Here is a 19,598-nt window from a genome sequence, read left to right on the forward strand (position 1 = left end):
ACCAGTAAGTCATTTAAATTACTTTCACCCGTGCCTGTGGGCTGTAATACTTTTGGTCTCATTTCAGTTGTTGGGTTTAGTGTGCACTGTGCAGGTGGTGGCCGCCTGTGATATACAGAAGGTCAAACTAGATGATCTGGCCTTAAATAAGTGACTCTAATTACTACTACATGTAATAAAGCAGGACAAAAGCCATTGTGAGAAGAGAATAAAAAAGCAGGATACCTTCCTGGTGTACTTTGTACAATTCCGAAGCTATATCTTACTAAATAACCCTCTAAAGGAAATTTGGTTCTTTTGAGTTTTGCACCATTCAGTTGTTTCACTTTAAGAAAGAACATCTTAGTTGTGAATATGAAAGAGTAACTTATCCAGACAATGTTCTCTAACACAATTTACTCAAAATGAAGAATGTTTTTTAAAAATACAGTCAAACACTAACAAGCCTTGTGTTAAAAATAACTAAGTTTCAGATTTGCATTAGATTTGGATATGCTAGTTTTCTTTAGGACACACACAAGCCATTCAAAACAAAAATGCAAGGAAACTACTGAAATCTGTTTAAACTCTGCAAGGAGATTTAGTCTTTAATATGATTTCCGACCTGTCTGATCCAGCAGCGTTATTAAGCTACCTTGTCTTTGGGACCTCTGCATTTCAAACAAATTCCTCATTTAAACAAGCTTTTCTTAAACAAAAACAGAAAAACCCCACCTCTTTTCATAGCCACTCAGATGAGAAATTTAAACAAAGATGAGGAGGGCTGGCCTGTAACTAGGTGGATTTAGTTTGTTTGATCAAAGGGACAGACAGCTGAGACTAGGTTCTATGGAAATGTGCATGTGCAAGTTTCTAGTCATCAAGACAGAGAGCCATTTTTCAGATTATAGTGGTAATTCCAAAGAACCAAAATTTATTTTCTGTGTGTGTGTGTCGAGGAGGGCAAAAATGGGAAACATCCCTTATTGTTTCACAGTGATTCTAAAAAGGCCAAACATTTTTGTTTGCAGCATATCCCCTTCGGATTCTAAATTTAATGTTTAACTAGATCTAAAGTAGAGTCTACTTGGAATCAGGAAAAAATCAAAAGAGGAAAGAGTGGCTCTGGCATGCTACTGTATAGCGAGAGCTTGTGAACGTTCCTATTTTTCTGTTCTTTGTTAATTTTAAGGCAGCATAGATCCAAAGTGAGAACTCACTCAAGTGCTTTGCAAGCAGAAGAATAATCTGGTTCAAAGGAGACTTTTCAGCAGAATTTTTAAAAGGGCTTTCTGTAGAGGATGCCCAAAATCAGACACTCAGACGACAAGCTGAATTTTCATAGGAGGATGTGGACGCTGCTGCTTTTTGAAAAATACTCACAGTAGTAGATACCCAAGTTGTCTATCCACTCATGCTTAGCTGGGTGCTCAGACATTGGGCTTTTCACAGCCTCACTGGTATATGATTTCATTTGCAAATGAAATTTAATGTGGATAAATGTAAAGTAATGCACATTGGAAAAAATAACCCCAACTATACATACAACATGATGGGGGCTAATTTAGCTACAACTAATCAGGAGAAAGATCTTGGAGTCATCGTGGATAGTTCTTTGAAGATGTCCGTGCAGCGGCAGTCAAAAAAGCAAACGGGATGTTAGGAATCATTAAAAAAGGGATAGAGAATAAGACGGAGAATATCTTATTGACCTTATATAAATCCATGGTACGCCCACATCTTGAATACTGCACACAGATTCAGGGGGGAGGGATAGCTCAGTGGTTTGAGCATTGGCCTGCTACACCCAGGGTTGTGAGTTCAATCCTTGAGGGGGCCATTTAGGGGTCTGGGGCAAAAATTGGGGATTGGTCCTGCTTTGAGCAGGGGGTCGGACTAGATGATCTCCTGAGGTCCCTTCCAACCCTGATATTCTATGATTCTATGTGGTCCCCTCATCTCAAAAAAGATATACTGGCATTAGAAAAGGTTCAGAAAAGGGCAACTAAAATGATTAGGGGTTTGGAACAGGTCCCATATGAGGAGAGATTAAAGAGGCTAGGACTTTTCAGCTTGGAAAAGAGGAGACTAAGAGGGGATATGATAGAGGTTTCTAAAATCATGAGTGCTGTGGAGAAAGTGAATAAGGAAAAGTTATTTACTTATTCCCATATAAGAACTTGGGGCCACCAAATGAAATTAATAGGTAGCAGGTTTAAAACAAATAAAAGGAAGTTCTTCTTCACTCAGCGCATGGTCAACCTGTGAAACTCCTTGCCTGAAGAGGTTGTGAAGGTGAGGACTGTAACATGGTTTAAAAGAGAACTGGATAAATTCATGGAGGTTAAGTCCATTAATGGCTAAGGAATGGTGTCCCTAGCCCCTGTTGTCAGAGGGTGGAGATGGATGGCAGGAGAGAGATCACTAGATCATTACCTGTTAGAGTCACTCCATCTGGGGCACCTGGCATTGGCCATTGTTGGTAGACAGGATACTGGGCTGGATGGCCCTTTGGTCTGACCCAGTATGTCTTGTATGTCCAGTAACATTCTTATGATATGTTCTCAAGAGACAAGTATTCTCCCCCACGTACCACGGTCTCCCTGTGGTACAAGCTCACCCATTGCTCCTATCGGGTGTCTGCACAATGCTACAACAGTCTCTCCAGCATCAGAATGGATAGAAAAGTGTCAGGGGGGTGTGCGTGTTTAAATGACATTAAGGCTGTGTCTACACTATGAGCCATGGGTGTGAGCTCCCCTGCTTGTGTACACATGCTCGTGCTTATCTTGTAGCCACAGGAGCATGGCCAGTGGCAGCAGAGACAGAGCTTAGCTGTGCTGAGCACAAACCCTCTGAAACCAGTGGGTATGTACTCGGCCCAGCTAAATTATGTCTCCACTGCTACTGTCTGTGCTACTGTGGCCATGCTGCTATTTATACTCCTGCTGGCTCGATGAGAGCTAGGGCGAGTACATATATATGAGCAAGACAATCACACGCAAACTCATAGTGTAGACCTGGCATAAAACGATTTCAGCCATTTGCTGTGCTGGAACATGACTGAGACTGAACATGAAGCAGATAAGGGTGGGGGGAGTTTCTGCACACTGATGCCAACATTTTCAAAAGCTTTGGCAGGATCAGAGAGTCACTTAGGAGGCTAAGTAAGAGTTGGATTCCCAAAAGACTTACAAACTAGCGCTTGACCACACTTAAGTTGCCTGAGCACATACTGTTCAATGGGATTTTCAAAATTACTCCTACATTTTATATACGATAATGAGGCCTAGACACCCCTGTGTAGTGTGCATTTTAAAAAAGCAGGCTATTTTCAGACACTGCCAAACAGATGATGTCAGAAAGAATGAGGAGGAGCAGTACCTGGAAGAGCCCATGAGCAACCTTGGGATTTCCTGAGAATACTGTTTGGGCACCCATTTCTTAGACCACACCTCCACCCTGCCCCAGTGCTCAAGCCACTGGGTTCTTGGATTTGGACATGACCAATACCAGCTTTGAAAATTCCCTGGATTGCCACAAAGCCACTTCCCACACTTTTGAAAACTTCAAATTCTTCCAGCTTACAGACCTAGAAATAAACTAGAGGGAAAATTCGGAAATAGGGAAGAGAACAGACAAAAGTCTTACTCTATAGATTATTAGATCGGTCTTTCCTTGGGTCCTCTTGAGAACAAACTGGGGTCTTACAAAGTCTTTAAAATTCAGTGGCAAAAAGTGATGTGCTACATTCATCCCTGATGTATTTTGACTGGATTCAGTGGAGTTACACCCAACAATGAATCAAGCTCAACTTCAGGAGAAAGGCTATGTAAGTTATTGTAACACTGGTTTTGTATATTATCTGATCTCTCCCTCAAACTGAAAAACGCCAGCAGTTTGCAGCTCTGGTGAAACAGTGACTTTGTTCCAAGAAACTCTTTTTTCTTTCTTAAAGAAAAACATAGCAGGAGCCTGTTCACCAAGGTCTGAATCTCTAGCAAACAGCTTGCTGCACCTTAACACGCTGGAAATGCAACATCAGGCACCTGTTGTATGAAGACAGATAAAGCATTATTTGCTTTAAGTGTGGGAACTTTCGTTGCACTTTCTATTGTGAGCAGATAGTTAATTCCCAGCACTTGCAGAATCATTTCAAAGTAATACAAAGCCGGGGTTGGAAGATAATACTACTTCCATCTATGGATCACTTATTTTGGTCCCCAAGTACTATGGAAATTTAGTAGGTAACCCAAGCTTGGTATTACTTTATTTTTCTTAGACTCTTCACTTCTTTGGGGAGCTCAAATTTCAAATATGGGCACCAAGGTGGATGCCCAAATATCTGAGCGGGATGCTCAATACTGCCTTTAAGTATGCAAATGACTATGTACATGTGGTGTGAAGCACAGTTTTACACATCTAAATACAGGATTTGGATGTCCTGTCTGGGGACCGACATTTGAAAATCGGGCCCACGGTGTGAAGTGGCAGTGTTCATCAGTAACAAACACAGTTGCGTTTATCCGCTTGTGAAAGTGTCTTCCCCTGGAATGCTGAGGACACATTAATACACAATAAAATGTGTTGGCTTGGCAGAATCCAATTTTAATTTTTATAATTTTGCCAGATAATTCTGGTTTGTTTTAGAGGTTTTTTTTAAATGCATCAATTTTACACTTTCACAGTTGTACAAAATTATGGGTTTAAGCATTTTTTCTGATTTGTACCTTTTTCACAGTTGTGGGAAATTAACGGGGTGTGTGTGTGTGAAAATTATTATTTAATGATAGCAGATGGTGAGATTCAAAAACTTTAAACTTTAACTGTTCAAACACAAATGTCAGCATCACGTGTCAAAATATACAAAGTAAACATCCTTAAATCAAACTACGTTCTCAAGCAGCGTTTTTCTTGCTTTTCCTATCTGTAAATCATCGTCAATGGAAATATATATTTTTGTCTGTGTATGGTGAAATTGGCATTTACTGACCAAAACTCTAATCCTTCCAAGCCAAAACATACCACAATGAAATCACAATTGATCAATAAATAAGTTTTCAAAGTGGTGCCCAAGAATCCAACAGCAGTAATGTCAATTGGAACCACGAATACAGTTAAAGTCCAGTTTGTTAACAAATATTTACCCTTAAAGTCAAAACACATCATTTACAAGTCTTGTAAATACCAACAGCTTTCAACTACTGTTCCATTGCAAGGCAACGTGTCATGCAAACTGTCTCATTAATTGAAAGAGGGAATCTTCTCCTACCCACCCACAAACCAGGGACCATGTCCTCTGATAGCATAAATCAGCACAGCCTCACTAACTTAAGCATACAACTTGATTTCATCTGCACTGATCAGGCTGTTATGATTAGCTAATCATGGTAGCTATCTCAATTGTTCAAGAATTGAATTGAGAGAGCTTCTTAATGTAGGCAAGGTCATAGTGGGATATTTTTTACTAATTTCACACGACTTGTACAAAATTCCCCAGATAAAAGCGCTGTAAAACTAGAAGTAAGATTGAATACTTATCTCTAACTTAAAGGTAAAACATTACAGGGATGGTTTAATTATTGCAAGCCCAAGCTTTACACACCCAAGCAATTCAGAGTTAACGTTAAAGCTAAAAGGAACAAACAAGTTAAGGTATGGAAATGCACAATTAAGGCACCCGAACTTTAATTCTGTTTTCCACCTTCCTCCTCCCCTCTACCACTTTCTTTGGCACCCCAACATTCTCCTATCCCCACGTTCCATGATGCACACACTGATTCCCCTCTCTCTCTCTTTCCTGTCTCCTGTATTCCTCTGTAGTTCTGGTGCAACAGGTGCTTTTTAAAAAGAAACGTTTAGGATTAATGGTTACTTTTTGCTTTCAGTTATGAAGACTGACAGAAAAAAGCTTTTTCAACGAGTGCTCACAAATATTCTACAGAGAACTTCAAAAAGACTTGACTTCACTCCCACTGAGAGCAATAGGAGACAGTAGCAGACTGAAAGAGGGCAATTCTGAATGAAATTCTTGCAACAAACGAACATTAATCTTAATTTCCCTCTTCATCCCCCACTCACCCCTCTGAAATGTAGCCTATGCACAGGAGTTTAGTATACTGATCTGTATTGCTAGTCATGTTGCTTAATGCACTGCTTGAAAGTGCTCAGATACTAGTGATGAGGGCAGTATAAGAACCTACATACAGTAGAGATTAGCTTTGGCCGAGGGTTCAGAATCTGGGTTTGAAGTCAAACCGGGACTAATGGCTCAAGTGGCACATCTCTAAAATCTCATTAACTATTTAAACATTATTTGAGACCCAAATTGCGGAAATATCTTGCAAGAAATACTCATCTTATGATATCTACATTGTTTTGGCCCACATCCAAATCAGATATAAAAAAACAAGACCACCTGCTTTCAGGCATGTTCAGATGAGGATTTTGAATCCAAACCCTCCTACATTTACCTAGGGATATAGTGGGTTTTTCCATCACTTGAACTCTAAATCAAGACTGGATAGCTTTCTAAGAGATGTATGCTCAAGTTCAAATAGAATTTATGGGCTTGATGCAGAATTCTGGGTGAGGTTCTATGGCTTGTGTTTTGCAGGAAGCCAGACTAAACAATCACAGTGGTGCATCCTGACCTTAGAAGAAAATCTATTTTTTTCTATTAAATTAAATCTATTAAACTAAAGATTTTATCAGGAATTCAGATTTGAAGTCTCAATCACAACCTCTTATTCTATGAAAAATAAGTAAGTTTGTTTTTAATGTGATTTTTGTGGATATTTTTGTTCCAATTTGACATTAATGATCTTTATTTAATTATCAGTTTATATAAATATGACGCAGGATTTTCATTTTTGGCAAGTCTGGTCCCAGTCTGCACTCTGAACTGGGAATTGGTCCTGCTTCGAGCAGGGGGTTGGACTAGATGACCTTCTGGGGTCCCTTCCAACCCTGATATTCTATGATTCTATGATTCTATGATTCTGTGATTCCCAAGCCCCCCAGTCTCACACCGAACTGTGCCCCTTCTGAAACCTGATTCCATTTCTCCAGTTCTACTCATCAGAATACATACTGTATACTGATCAGGAAGGCCAGCTTGTTCCTCAAATGCCAGCTCTTCAGTAAATACCAGCTTATCTCTGTGACACAAAGGCAACCTCAAACACTCCCCTGGCAAAGTCCACATTGCTCACATATTCTGTGTACTGCCGTAGGTGTCAACATACTACAGGGTCAGAAAGCGAATGCAGTACGCGCATACACACATATATATGCATTGTGTACGTACTATACACCCACACGGGTGCGCACACAACACAACAATAAAAAGTACTGGGGTAACTGTTAATCTTCCTTTGTTTTTTGTTTTGTTTAAATGTAATCTTAAGCATACTGAATGACAAGCAGGAGGGGAAAAGTGTAACAAAGTAGTTTCTTGATCTGTCTCTGAATATGTACCAATATGCAGTATTCGGTTGAGATAAATCAGTTGAGATAAAATAACTGTCCCAAACTTTCCCCTTATGAACTCAAACCTGTTGTGAGACTCAAAGACGTTTAAGCAGGTTTGTTTGACATGTCTGCTTCAGCCAGGAATTTAATCTGATGACAAATGCTGTTCAGATTTCCAGCCCAAACTGTGCGGATTCAAGAGAATTTGGATGAATCAGAGAAGGATTTTCAGGTTCTTAGAGCTTAAGGATGGGAGTCAAGACACCTGGATTGTTTTCACAGCTCTTCCAGCCTCTTGCTAGGTAACTTTGAGCAAATAATTATCCCCATTTTAAAGAGAGAGGTAACACCTATGTATCTGATAGGTTGCTGGTGATTAATGTTTGTCAAGTCTTTTGAGATCCTCTGGTGGGTGGTATTATAGCAGTGCAATGTATTGGTTTACCCTCCTAATGAATGATGGATTATTCAGATGGATGGGTGTTCAGCACAGTATCTAAACCTTACTGTCCTAGAGCATATTGCAGAACTCTTATTTTTTCCCACAACCACCATCAGCCTCATTGTTAACTGACTGACTGAAAGAGGAGAATTTATATGGCTGCGCAATAACAATTGGTGGAGCTGCCAGGAAGATTTTATCCCTCACTGGCATTCAACTATGATAAGTACTGTATGCTGTGAACGAGGATGACTTGTGATTAAAGCTGGTCAAAAAAAATAGGATGTGTGAGGAAATGTTCCAAATATGTTAGTCACTGTTGTTCTGCAGGTCTCAAAAAGGGACAATTTTTCATTTATTCAAAATTTTTCATGAGAATTGTTGTTGAACATTTTTAGTTTCAAAAAATGTGTGTGTGTTCTTTCCTTCTTCCTTTATCATCGCCGGAAAAGGGAGGGAAAAGAAAAAAGAAAACCTGAGGCCCAATTTTTTGTTTTTCCAATTTTGTTGAAAAAAAAAGGAAATCTCTTTAAAAATTTAACTTCTTTACAAAAAGATTCTATTTTTTATAAAAGGCTGTTTTTGATCACATAATATTCAGTTGTAAAATGTCAATCAGCTCCACTCTTGTGTAAAATGCAAGCTGTGTGGTTTCATCAACAGGGAGGCACTACATTTACAAAAGAAACTGATGATGGTTTTGCAAGAACTTGACACTGTAGAGGCCAATAACACTACTGTTGCACTCTTCATTGGAAATCCTGTACAATCTAATTAACTGAGACCTGGAACCGTCCAAGGGCAAAACTGAAAAATGATTCAGAGAAGCTACAGATCATTTCAATTTCTTAGCTAATGACTGATCCTGAATGTAACAAGCATAGGTTGGGCATAGAAGAGAAGATGAACGGATGGAACACAATTCTCAGGGCCTTCCATCTCCTCTCGCATTCAGAATTGAAGATGCCAACTTCTGCCCCATGACTGTATTTGGGAAGGAGGTTTCACCACAGATTGTTGCATCAAAATAGTGGGAAGTTTTGACAGTAAAATCATGAAAGACAAGACAATGGGATTTGAAACTGTCAGTTTTTAAAAGATCTGCACTCCTGCCCAGTCAGCTCAACACCAATCGAGTCTGTTTGCTGCTCAGTCAGAATGGTTTGGTTAAAACTTTATAACAGGCCTAGTGCTGATGGGGATAGTAAGTAGGTAAAAATGTACCATTATCCAAGAGCAGATAGAAAAGACTGATAATCCTAACTAGTTAATAGGGCTGGAGTCTCAATTAGCATGTCTGTGTTTTACTTACAGAATTGAAAGTGTTTCATTTTGGCAACATATGCATTGTTTTTGTGGAACAAACAGGTGGACAAAGTGAATCACATAGTATGGGTATTCTGCATTTCATTTAATAAAACATTCCTGTGCTTTTTTTTCCCTACAACCGGGAATTTTTTTTTCTTTGGTCCAGTTGGGAAAAAAGTAACAACCCTTGTATATCCCATTCCTCTAGGCTACTGTATGCTACAGGAACAAGGACCCCTAGGACAGGTTATAAAGGCCATGGGTAGTGCAGTGAATGCTGTTTATTGTTCAAAGGCTGTATGGCTTCACAACAAACCATCCAGTTGCATTTGCCAAATGGAATATATAATAATGCTTAGTATTCATAGTCTTCAACTAAATATAATGAAAATGTTTAAAAATAAAAACCTGTGAAAATCCGTATTTTAAAAGTAAGCTTCCTTTTTCCTTTCATTGCCAAAGCCACAATGTATCACTTAGAAGTCAGAAACAAGAAATAATGGTAGCCATACAACCTAGTATTCTGACCTTGAATTATCTCTTGAATTCCACAGGGCTAGACCTGGTCAGTACTTGGATAGGACCTGGTTTTCCTTAAAAGTGTCCCATGAGGAGATGTTAGCAGTTCAGTAGGAATCACTCTTCCCTCTGAATATCAAACCAGTGCCTATGTGTGGTGTTAGAAAGTATTGTGATGCTGGAAGTGTCATCTTCCAAGGGGAGCAGTGGGGACAAAAAAAAACTTAACTGGCTTCAAGACTGAGCTTGATAAATTTATGGAGGGGATGATAAGACAGGACTGTCTACAACTGCATGTGGCCCACTGGCAACTTCCAGGAGCAAAAATCTCCAACTGCCAGAGATGGACCACTAGATGGGGAAGGCTCTGGGTTACTACAACGTGCAGGAGGTCAGACTAGATGATCATGATAGACTCAGACTTTAAGGTCAGAAGAGACCATCTTTTGACTGAGATGTAAAAAAGAGGCACTAATTACTTATTACAAGATTCTATGGCACTTTTCCAAAAAGAGTGGGAGTATTCCTGACCAGAGCCCAACTCTAATTATATGCTGTCCACCTACTCCTAGTTCCAGTTGAAGAATTTATTGTCTATAATTATAGGCAAAGAATGGCTGTTATCTTCCACTCCCGAAATGGTTGCATTTTAGTGGAAGATATACATAAGGCATATTACTTCAGAAGATATTTTATGGTGCCTTTCATTCAAAAAATATCAGACAGCCATGATAAAGACATGGAGAATTCCCATCAGAAAGGGCTTAAATTATATCAGTAGTTCCCAAACTTTTCAGGGTTGCATCCTCCTTACTCCTGTCCACACACCCATCAGCCAAGGCCAGGAGCAGGGCCGCGGTTCCTGGGGGGTGGGGTGGGGTGGGGGGTGGAAACATGGATAGGGTAAGGGGGCCGAGGCTGGGGGCAGGTTTGGGGCCAGGAGCAGTCTGCAGCTGGGGGCCAAGGCTGCAGCCAGTGCCAGGCGCATGGCTGGGACCGCGGCTGGGGGCGGGGACAAAGCAGAGCTGGGAGCAGAATGAGGCTGGGTGATGCTCCCTCTCTGCCTCCTGTGGGGGCTGGCCTGGGCCCTGCTGCACCATCCCCCCCTCCCTGAATGTCCTTCCGTGTCCTTTTAGGGGGGTGCCCCCTAAAGTTTGGGGACCACTGCTATACATCACAGACAAGTTTTCACTGACACTAAATTTCTCCCAGGCTAGTCTGGATGAGTGGCCGGATCCACTAATCTGTCTGTAGGAGATACTACAGAAAATAGCTGGATGAAAAAAAAAAAATCCTCACCTGCAATTGACCAAACCATTCACAATGGTGAAATGTGAATTTCAGACCTGGTTCAGCGTCACACCCAATCCAGATAATACATTTCTCTAAAGCTACTAACCAAATTCTTAAATGCTCCACTTTCATGTTTAAAATGAAAAGATATCCCTCCCTCCATCCTGATCAGATTACTGCTGTACAAATAGGATTGTAGTATTACAAAAAAAGAATTAATATCAACAAAACTGCAGTTATTAATGGGTAACCAGGCACGTTTTTATTCTTGTATTAACTCTTGTTAGCACTAGCCTGCAATTGTACCACTGTGTTTTGTGTTTTTCAAACATCTTCAGAAGTTATCAGACTGAAAATGGAGTTAAAGCCTGCTCATTTGGGGGTATGATCTTATACTGACCCTGCACCACTGGTCACTTAACTCTTTACCACTGACTTCAATGGACATAGAATCAGGGCCCTTATTCTTTGTCTGAAATGAGATTATGGATATTTCTTTTTTCAAATCCAGGCTCTGGATTCCCATTTTTCATGCCTACACACTGGATTCTGCTAGCATGAGGAGTTGGATATGAAGAAGGTTAAGTGAAAGAGATAAGGGTAACAGAGAGAAAATACTGCTGTATAAACTGGAAGGTTCTTAGACAAATCTGTCATACTGAAAAAGGAATGTTTTCTAGCTAGTCCTGCTGGAGAGCCTGTAAAAAGGAAACAAACTGGTTATCAAATGGGGGGAAAATAAACATTCAAAATGTAATACCTTTAATAACTGGGTGTTGAAACCTTCAAGATGGTGACATTTCTCCCCCATAATGATATCTACCTCTCTCAAACTTCCCACTACCGTTGCTTCATAAACCTATTGTAATGACTTATTCTGTTTTACATACCATGGTATTTAACCACCTACATGACACATGTAGTGTCAATTAGAAACAATACGTTTCTCGGAATTTTTTCTTCATCTGGCTCTCTTGAGAGAACTGTCACTCCGGTCTGCTTGCTCCAGCAGAGGTCACAACTACACAGCTTTGCTCTCTATGTGCAGTCAGTCATATCTGATCTACTGTAGTGACTAAAACATGTTAAAATAGGTATGAACTGGAATCCTTCCCCTCCTGTACATTAGTAGAATCGCTTACCAGGTTTCCATTAGGGTCAGTAATTTATACCTGTGCAAAGCTTCTGATGACAATGTGACTGCATGGATATAATAAACTTAATTTGGCCTCAAGAATCTTTATGATTAGTGATGATGGAAGAAGGAAAGAACCCATCTTGACTCTCAGATCCCAGGCTTAGTTTGATGTACTGGCAGTTTGAAAACAACACCAGGTTTTTGCTTGTTGACTGAGTACCCAAGACACAGAATCACTGAGTGAAAATAGACCTGGAGCTCCAAAATGCTATTTTTACAGCCACTTTTACTCATAGACCCCCACTTCTAGAGTGGATGGAACAGCAAAGAGAAGTATGCCAAGTATGAACATGGCAATAAGTAGGTCTTCACTCTTTGTGGTCTTTGATTAAAATTTGTAGCCATATATGATTACAGAAGTATTTATTACGGTTACTCTGGACAAAACACAAATAATTTGCAATGGGCTGTCGGTGACTGTGGTGACCACTAACTTAAAATCAAGGTATCAGATAAGGCTTTATCCATAGCTGGAATCAGAACAAATTCAGAAGAGCAACATTAAAATGAAATCCAAATGATAAATTTCAAGTTTTAAATTAACATCAGTAGCATACTGGGGGCTTGGGGTAGAGAGAAATAGCCAAATATTTTAGCTCTCTCATTGCCACTTTGGGGATAGGGAGAGTGGATGCACTCTATCTTTTTCATAGCTTGTGGTCACCTCTCTTCCCAGCTGCAAGTGCAACCATACTTCCCAAAAGGAGTGATACAAGGTTGATTATGTGTCTTTGAAACAGTGTAAAGAAAATCCCTTTGTAAAAGTAGTTTGAAAAATTATACTTGTGCTTCTGGAAGCATAATTCATTTTACTTTAGTTTTTGATAAAAACAAGACAATCAAAAGCCAGAAGAAGTTGATTATTATGGTGTTACAGTAATGGAATTAATAAATGTATTAATAATCACATCCGTACTTACACACCACATCATTATCAGCCTCCTCGACACATCATGATTGATGTTCCAGTAGGTGAATGGAAGGAATGTGATGTAAAAAATCTCTTCACCCAAGGTAGATGAAAACTTGAACAGGTAGTAGTAGAAATAATTCTTCACAACATATTTCTGTGCACAATCCTGAAAGTGAAATGTTTTTAGCATGTTTCAGTAAACTTATTGAATTAAATTGTTAGCAGTGCAATTGTAAAGGTTCCTTCCTCACTCTGAACTCTAGGGTACAGATGTGGGGACCTGCATGAAAGACCCCCTAAAATTATTCTTACCAGCTTAGATTAAAAACTTCCCCAAGGTACAAACTTTGCCTTGTCCTTGAACCCTATGCTGCCACGACCAAGCGCGTTAAACAAAGAACAGGGAAAGAGCCCACTTGGAGACATCTTCCCCTAAAATATCCCCCCAAACCCTACACCCCCTTTCCTGGGGAAGGCTTGATAAAAATCCTTACCAATTTGTACAGGTGAACACAGACCCAAACCCTTGGATCTTAAGAACAATGAAAAATCAATCAGGTTCTTAAAAAGAAAAGGTAAAAGAATCACCTCTGTAAAATCAGGATGGTAAATACTTTACTTTACAGGGTAATCAGATTTAAAACATAGAGAATCTCTCTAGGCAAAACCTTAAGTTACAAAAAGGCACAAAAACAGGAATATACATTCCATTCAGCACAGCTTATTTTACCAGCCATTTAACAAAAGGAAATCTAATGCATTTCTAGCTAGATTACTTACTGACAGAGTTTTTGAGACTGCATTCCTGATCTGTTCCTGGCAAAAGCATCGCACAGATAGACAGACCCTTTGTTTCCACCACTCCAGCTTTGAAAGTATCTTGTTTCCTCATTGGTCATTTTGGTCAGGTGCCAGGGAGGTTATTTTAGTTTCTTAACCCTTTACAGGTGAAAGGGGTTTGCCTCTGGTCAGGAGGGATTTTATAGCACTGTATACAGAAAGGTGGTTACCCTTTCCTTTATTTTTATGACAGCAATTTAAACAACTAGGGCTACAAACCAGTTTGCAATTCAAACAGCAATTTGGTGCAGTGCGACTCCAGAACTGTAGGTTTAGGTTTTCACATTAAAGTGAATTTTATAACTAACTGATGCATAGATGAAATGTGTTTTCCCTCCTCCCCCAATCAGTTATGACAAGTGATATACAGGAAGACAATTAGACACACGCACGCGCAAAGGTTCAGACCTGGACTAGTCTCTGTTTTTGGAGGGTCAGACGTGGAACCCTCCTGGCCCTAAATTTAGGGAGCTTATGCAGCTTTAGATACAAGGAAGAACTACTGCTCTTGACAGAAGAATGTGACGAGAAAGCAAAACCCAAAAATCAAATAGAATAGTAAATAAAGCAACTTGTGTTTTTTGCGCTTTGCCTCACTGCCTAAGGAGACTGGATTAACAGTTGCCTTTATACATCCTGAAATTTGCCCTAGGATAGCAAGTGGCATCCCTCCTTTATAAACCATTTTTTACTTTCAACCTCCATTTTTCCCCAGCTCTCTTATCCAGAGGGCCAGAAACTCTCCCTCTATCTCAACGGGGGATTAAGCAACTGTGGAAATAGCATATCCTCTCCACCATGTGAGGTCCTGACAAGACGCTGCAGTGGGACAAGAAGATTGATGTAACTTTTTAAAAACTCAGTAAATGCTGTGCTTCGTGACAGAGGTAATTTATAAGCTAAATTGCTTAAATTTAACTTGATTCAACTTTTAAAAGGGCTGCATGAGCAGACTGCAAAATGAGGTGGGTATCTGTGAACCAAGGGTAAGAAATAGTTCTCCTATTGTTATGTGCTTTAATACTCCCTGTTTTTCATCCCTCTCCTATTTTTTGTATGTCAATACACAACATGATTCTACAGACCAAAACCTTCCAGAGCACCCATCTCTTATAATAGGTTATTACCTGTAATTGCCCTTTGAAGATGTACATCTTTAATGTTTGTTTATTGTGGTAGTGCCTAAGGACCAACCAAGAATGGGCCCCATTGTGCTAGGCACTATACGAACATGGAGTTGCAGATGGTCTCTGCCCTGAAGAGTTTACAATCTAACTATAACAGAGTGAGCAGGGGGAGGAAATAGAACAGACAAGCAGAGTGAACAATGTGATGGTAAGTGTCCTATTAGTTCTACCATTTTTTTGGTAGGGAGATCAGCTAATGGAAAGAAAAGTGAAGGGAGAGGGGATGCTGAAGGGAAGTGAGCTGAGGGGGTGGCAGGGTAGTGTAGCTGAGATGAAGAGACTTTGGGGGGACAGGTGGGAGAGTTGGAGTAAACAGCCAATCAGTGCAGGGCAGAGAACACCCAATCAAAACTGAAATGCTCTGAATGTCCAAAGGTTTCTGCTTTGGCTGCTCGTGCAGCTGCTCCTACCTGCTGAAGGAAGAACAGGAGTACTTGTGGCACCTTACAGACTAACAAATTTATTTGAGCATAAGCTTTCGTGGGCTACAGCCCACTTCATCAGATGCATTCAGTGGAAAATACGGTAAGACTATTTTATATACACAGAGAACATGAAACAATGGGTGTTACCATGCACACTATAACGAGAGTGATCAGTTAAGGTGAGCTATTACCAGCAGAAGAGAGAAGGAAAAACAAAAACAAAAAAAAATTCTTTTGTAGTGATGATCAAGATGGGCCATTTCCACAAGTACTCCTGTTCTTTTTGCGGATACAGACTAACATGGCTGCTACTCTGAAACCTGTCCTACCTGCTGGAGTCTCTGCCTAGCTCCTCTCTGCATTTTTCCCCCCTAAGGCCATGTGGTGAGGGAGGAGGGGAGAGAGGGTTAGGCCCCACCTGACTGCTAGTTTCCCCAGAATGGGGGGATCCTCCACTGCACAGTTCTGGGTCCGGAGGGTGTTGGCTGAGGTGTGGCTGCTCAAGGCGATCTACCGCCCCAGGCAAAACATCAGTGTGCCACTCCCCTCCCACAGGCCTAGGGCAGCAGAAATTGGCCCAGCCACCTCTCCATTATGATGGTGGGACAGCTGAGCCAAATTTGAGTAAGCGGCATTGTGTCCTGACACACTGGGTCACACTGGGTCACACCACCATTCAAATTGTGCCCAGATGCCCCTCTGTCATGACAGAGAAAACCTATAATAAACAGCTTACATGTATGTCTAACTTATCAGGCCATCACCCGTCTTCCAAATGGAGACCCTGATGGGACTTCTAGTACTACAGGCTCTGTCACAGGGCCTGTCACTTCATCACAATCTTATGTCAGTTCTTACATTAAGTGTAAGTGACTCCCTCCCTAGGTCAGGGCAGTCGCTTTACATAGTTTCTAGTCCTTTGTCTGCTTGACCTCTTGACCCAGGTCACACTAGTATATGATATTCTCCCTAAGCATAAAGCTTCCACAGGTGCATTACCTGTATTTTTTCCATAGTTGGGATTTGCATTAATTATTCCTTATTGTCTTTAGCTCCTACAGAAGCATTGTTTAGCTTTAGCTCACCCACTAACAATACAATCACAGACGAGCCCATAAAGATACACATAACTTATAAATTTGATACAGTAGTCTTTAAATGTAACATCTGTCATATCTCTCCACATAATCACTGAATATTTCATATTCCCAAAGCATTACATCTGTCACACATAGCATACAAAGCCCCTGACATTTGTCACCAAAACTAACTTCCAAAAAAACTGAGGACTAAATTGATGATCTATTAGTGGATCTGAAATAGTCATGCTATTCCCACTGCATGAAGATACAAGCCACTGGAAGGGAGAGGTCCACTAGGGGAAGCCCCTGATACTTCCTCAAACTCAGTCCACTGATGTCTCTGACTCCTAACTCTGTGGGAAACTGACAAACTAGCCACACTGCAAAACTCTGGAAATAAGACAGTGGACAGTGTAGTCTGGAGACTTATAACTTGTAAAAGAGACAATTAGCATAAAAAACAGATGGATGCACAGATTCATTTCAGCAGAATAACGGTCAAGTGTCAGATGTACCTTTTTTAAAAAATATCACCCACATCAGATGTGGCACATCCGGGAAATGACACAGACTGAGCAGGCAAAGATGTGAAGAGCTGGGTTAAAAATCTCATTCCTGACTGGAGGGAAATTAGGTTTCAGAAGAGAGATAGTACATAAAAGGCACACAGACACTAAGATTGAGTCAAGTCACTACACATTGTGTAAATGGAGTTGGGCAAGGGAGTAGATGCTATATCTGTGCAGCTGAACTCCGCTTATGTTAAAGGATTAATCAATTATGTCTGAGCAGCCATCACCCACCTACACAAAGTAGGCTTAAACCTCCATGTGGTTGTGAAATGGTATGAGGAGCAGTTTTCTGACAGTGACAAAAGCTAAATAATTTTTCAGTAGTAGAATTAGTTGGGAGGTTTCCAATGAAATTATTTTTCATCAGAAAATGCTGATTTGTCGAAACCAAAGATTTTGAAGAAACATACTAGTTTCAATGAACCTTTCATTGGGAAAGGTTTCTCAGAACCATGGTGGGGGTGGAGGGGGAAATGACAAAGACCAACCCCAGAATAGTCTATAGCCCAGTGGTGAGAGCACTCACTTGAGGTGTGGCCTATTGGCTTTTCTGGGGTAGGTCTCTCTCAATCTCTCCTGTTTGGAGCTGTTCCACTTTCTATTCATTTATTGAATCTGGGTCTCCCACACCCCACATAAGTGTCTTAATCACTGGGCTAGAGTCAGCCTTTCTTTGGCTCAATGAATAATTTACACAAAGTGGAACAGCTCAAACCTCGAATCTGTCAGCCACCCAGAACTCTCCTCATGGCTATGCCAGCCCCTGCTTTGCCTTGAAGGTTAATATAAGGTGCACTCCAGTCCCCAAGTCCATTTGAAGCATACTTCTGTAGTATTCGGTTTCTTAGCTACTGAACACTCACAGAACTACCAGATCAGCTGTCCTCAGGGGAACCATGTACCCACCGGCTTGAATGATTCAATTCAGGGTCAGCTCCTTATACAATACCACCGCACTGAGTCATATTTATAAGTTTATTATCAAAGATTAAGATTTAAGACATAGTGAGTAAGGATAATGGAAACAGAAGGGGTTACATATAAAGTAAAATCATTGTATGATTCTTAAAGCTTTACTTTAACAGGCGAATCATTTGTCTAAAGAAGCATATCTCATCCCAAATGTCCTTTGCAGCATTTGCAACCAAGGCTGGTTGGGATCCCATTTTCATGAATGTACAGGCACTGTCCATTTACTTCCTTGGTGCAGAATTAAGGGGTGTCTCCTTGCCTTCTACTTTTATCACCAGAGTTCACAGTCTGCCCTCAGAGACAGCAGAGCCCATCACTTATTTTTCCTGCTGATTGCATATCCTCCTGTTGCTTAAGTCCCCACAGATTAAACAACTAGGAAGCAGTTCAAAATTCAACTCTGGCAAAGATGCACCTTCTCAATAGTGTTTAGGCTGAGATTTTCAAAGCTCCTATGGAATCTGAACACCCAATTCCCATTAATTTTAAAAGGGAATTAGGCAGCCAAATCCCTTAGTCTGCTTTGAAAATATCAGCAGGCCTTAAACAGGGGAGTGCGTGTTTACCTCAATTTACTACGACAAAGTTCCTCCGCCGCCTTGGTGGATCCTGTGCTTTTTGGCAGATTTGCTCGCCTCAGAGGTTCACAGCAGCCCTCAGTTTGGCCACTTCTGCTGGAGGCTCAAACCCACCATTCACTCAGCTAACCTCATCACTGGCCAGCATGGGGGAAAATGGAAAACAATCTCTGCAGTACTCTGAACCTGCAGTCTCTGTTGTCCCACCTAGTGGGTCAGGGGCAGGCCAGATCCCTTTCCAAATTAGACCTTCCTTTCTGGTGTTTCTCACAGACCAGGTCAACTCCTCCTACATCCAATCAGGAACTGGGGGGATGGAGGGAACCCAGGCCCACCCTCTACACTGGGTTCCAGCCCAGGGCCCTGTGGATAGCAGCTGTCTACAATGTTCCCTGTATCAGCTGCATGATAGTTACAACTCCCTGGGCTACTTCCCCAAGGCCTTCCCCTAGCACCTTCTTTATTCTCACTGCAGGATCTTCCACCTGATCATGCTTGTACTCTTCAGTCCTCTAGAAGCACACCCCCACACTAACTGATGGGAGGTCCTTTTTAAACCAGGTGTTCTGATTAGCCTGCCTGCAATAATTGATTCTAGTAAGTTCTTAATTGGCTCCAGGTGTCTTAATTAGCTTGCCTGTCTTAACTGGTTCTAGCAGGTTCCTGATTGCTCTAAGGCAGTTCCTGCCCTGGTCACTCAGGGAGCAGAAAACTATTCAACCAAAAGCCAGTACATTTACCTTCTACCAGATGCTAAAGTGGCCATCTATAAAACCAGGGTGAGGAGGTTGGCCGACGGAGTCTCCTGCGACTGCGG

At 41.0% G+C, this 19,598-nt stretch overlaps 1 protein-coding gene across 1 annotated transcript in view; it reads right to left on the bottom strand.

The window, feature by feature from the left end:
* The window catches only part of SGPP2 (sphingosine-1-phosphate phosphatase 2), an 86,655-nt gene that overhangs the window by 33,284 nt on the left and 33,773 nt on the right, over positions 1-19,598 (bottom strand). Inside the window, exon 2 of the mRNA XM_007058186.4 lies at positions 13,133-13,291. Coding sequence (XP_007058248.3) covers positions 13,133-13,291 — 159 coding nt within the window. The remainder of the gene's footprint in view (positions 1-13,132; positions 13,292-19,598) is intronic.

The sequence above is a fragment of the Chelonia mydas genome, chromosome 9 (genome assembly GCF_015237465.2).
Source record: "Chelonia mydas isolate rCheMyd1 chromosome 9, rCheMyd1.pri.v2, whole genome shotgun sequence".
Lineage (NCBI taxonomy): Eukaryota > Metazoa > Chordata > Testudines > Cheloniidae > Chelonia > Chelonia mydas.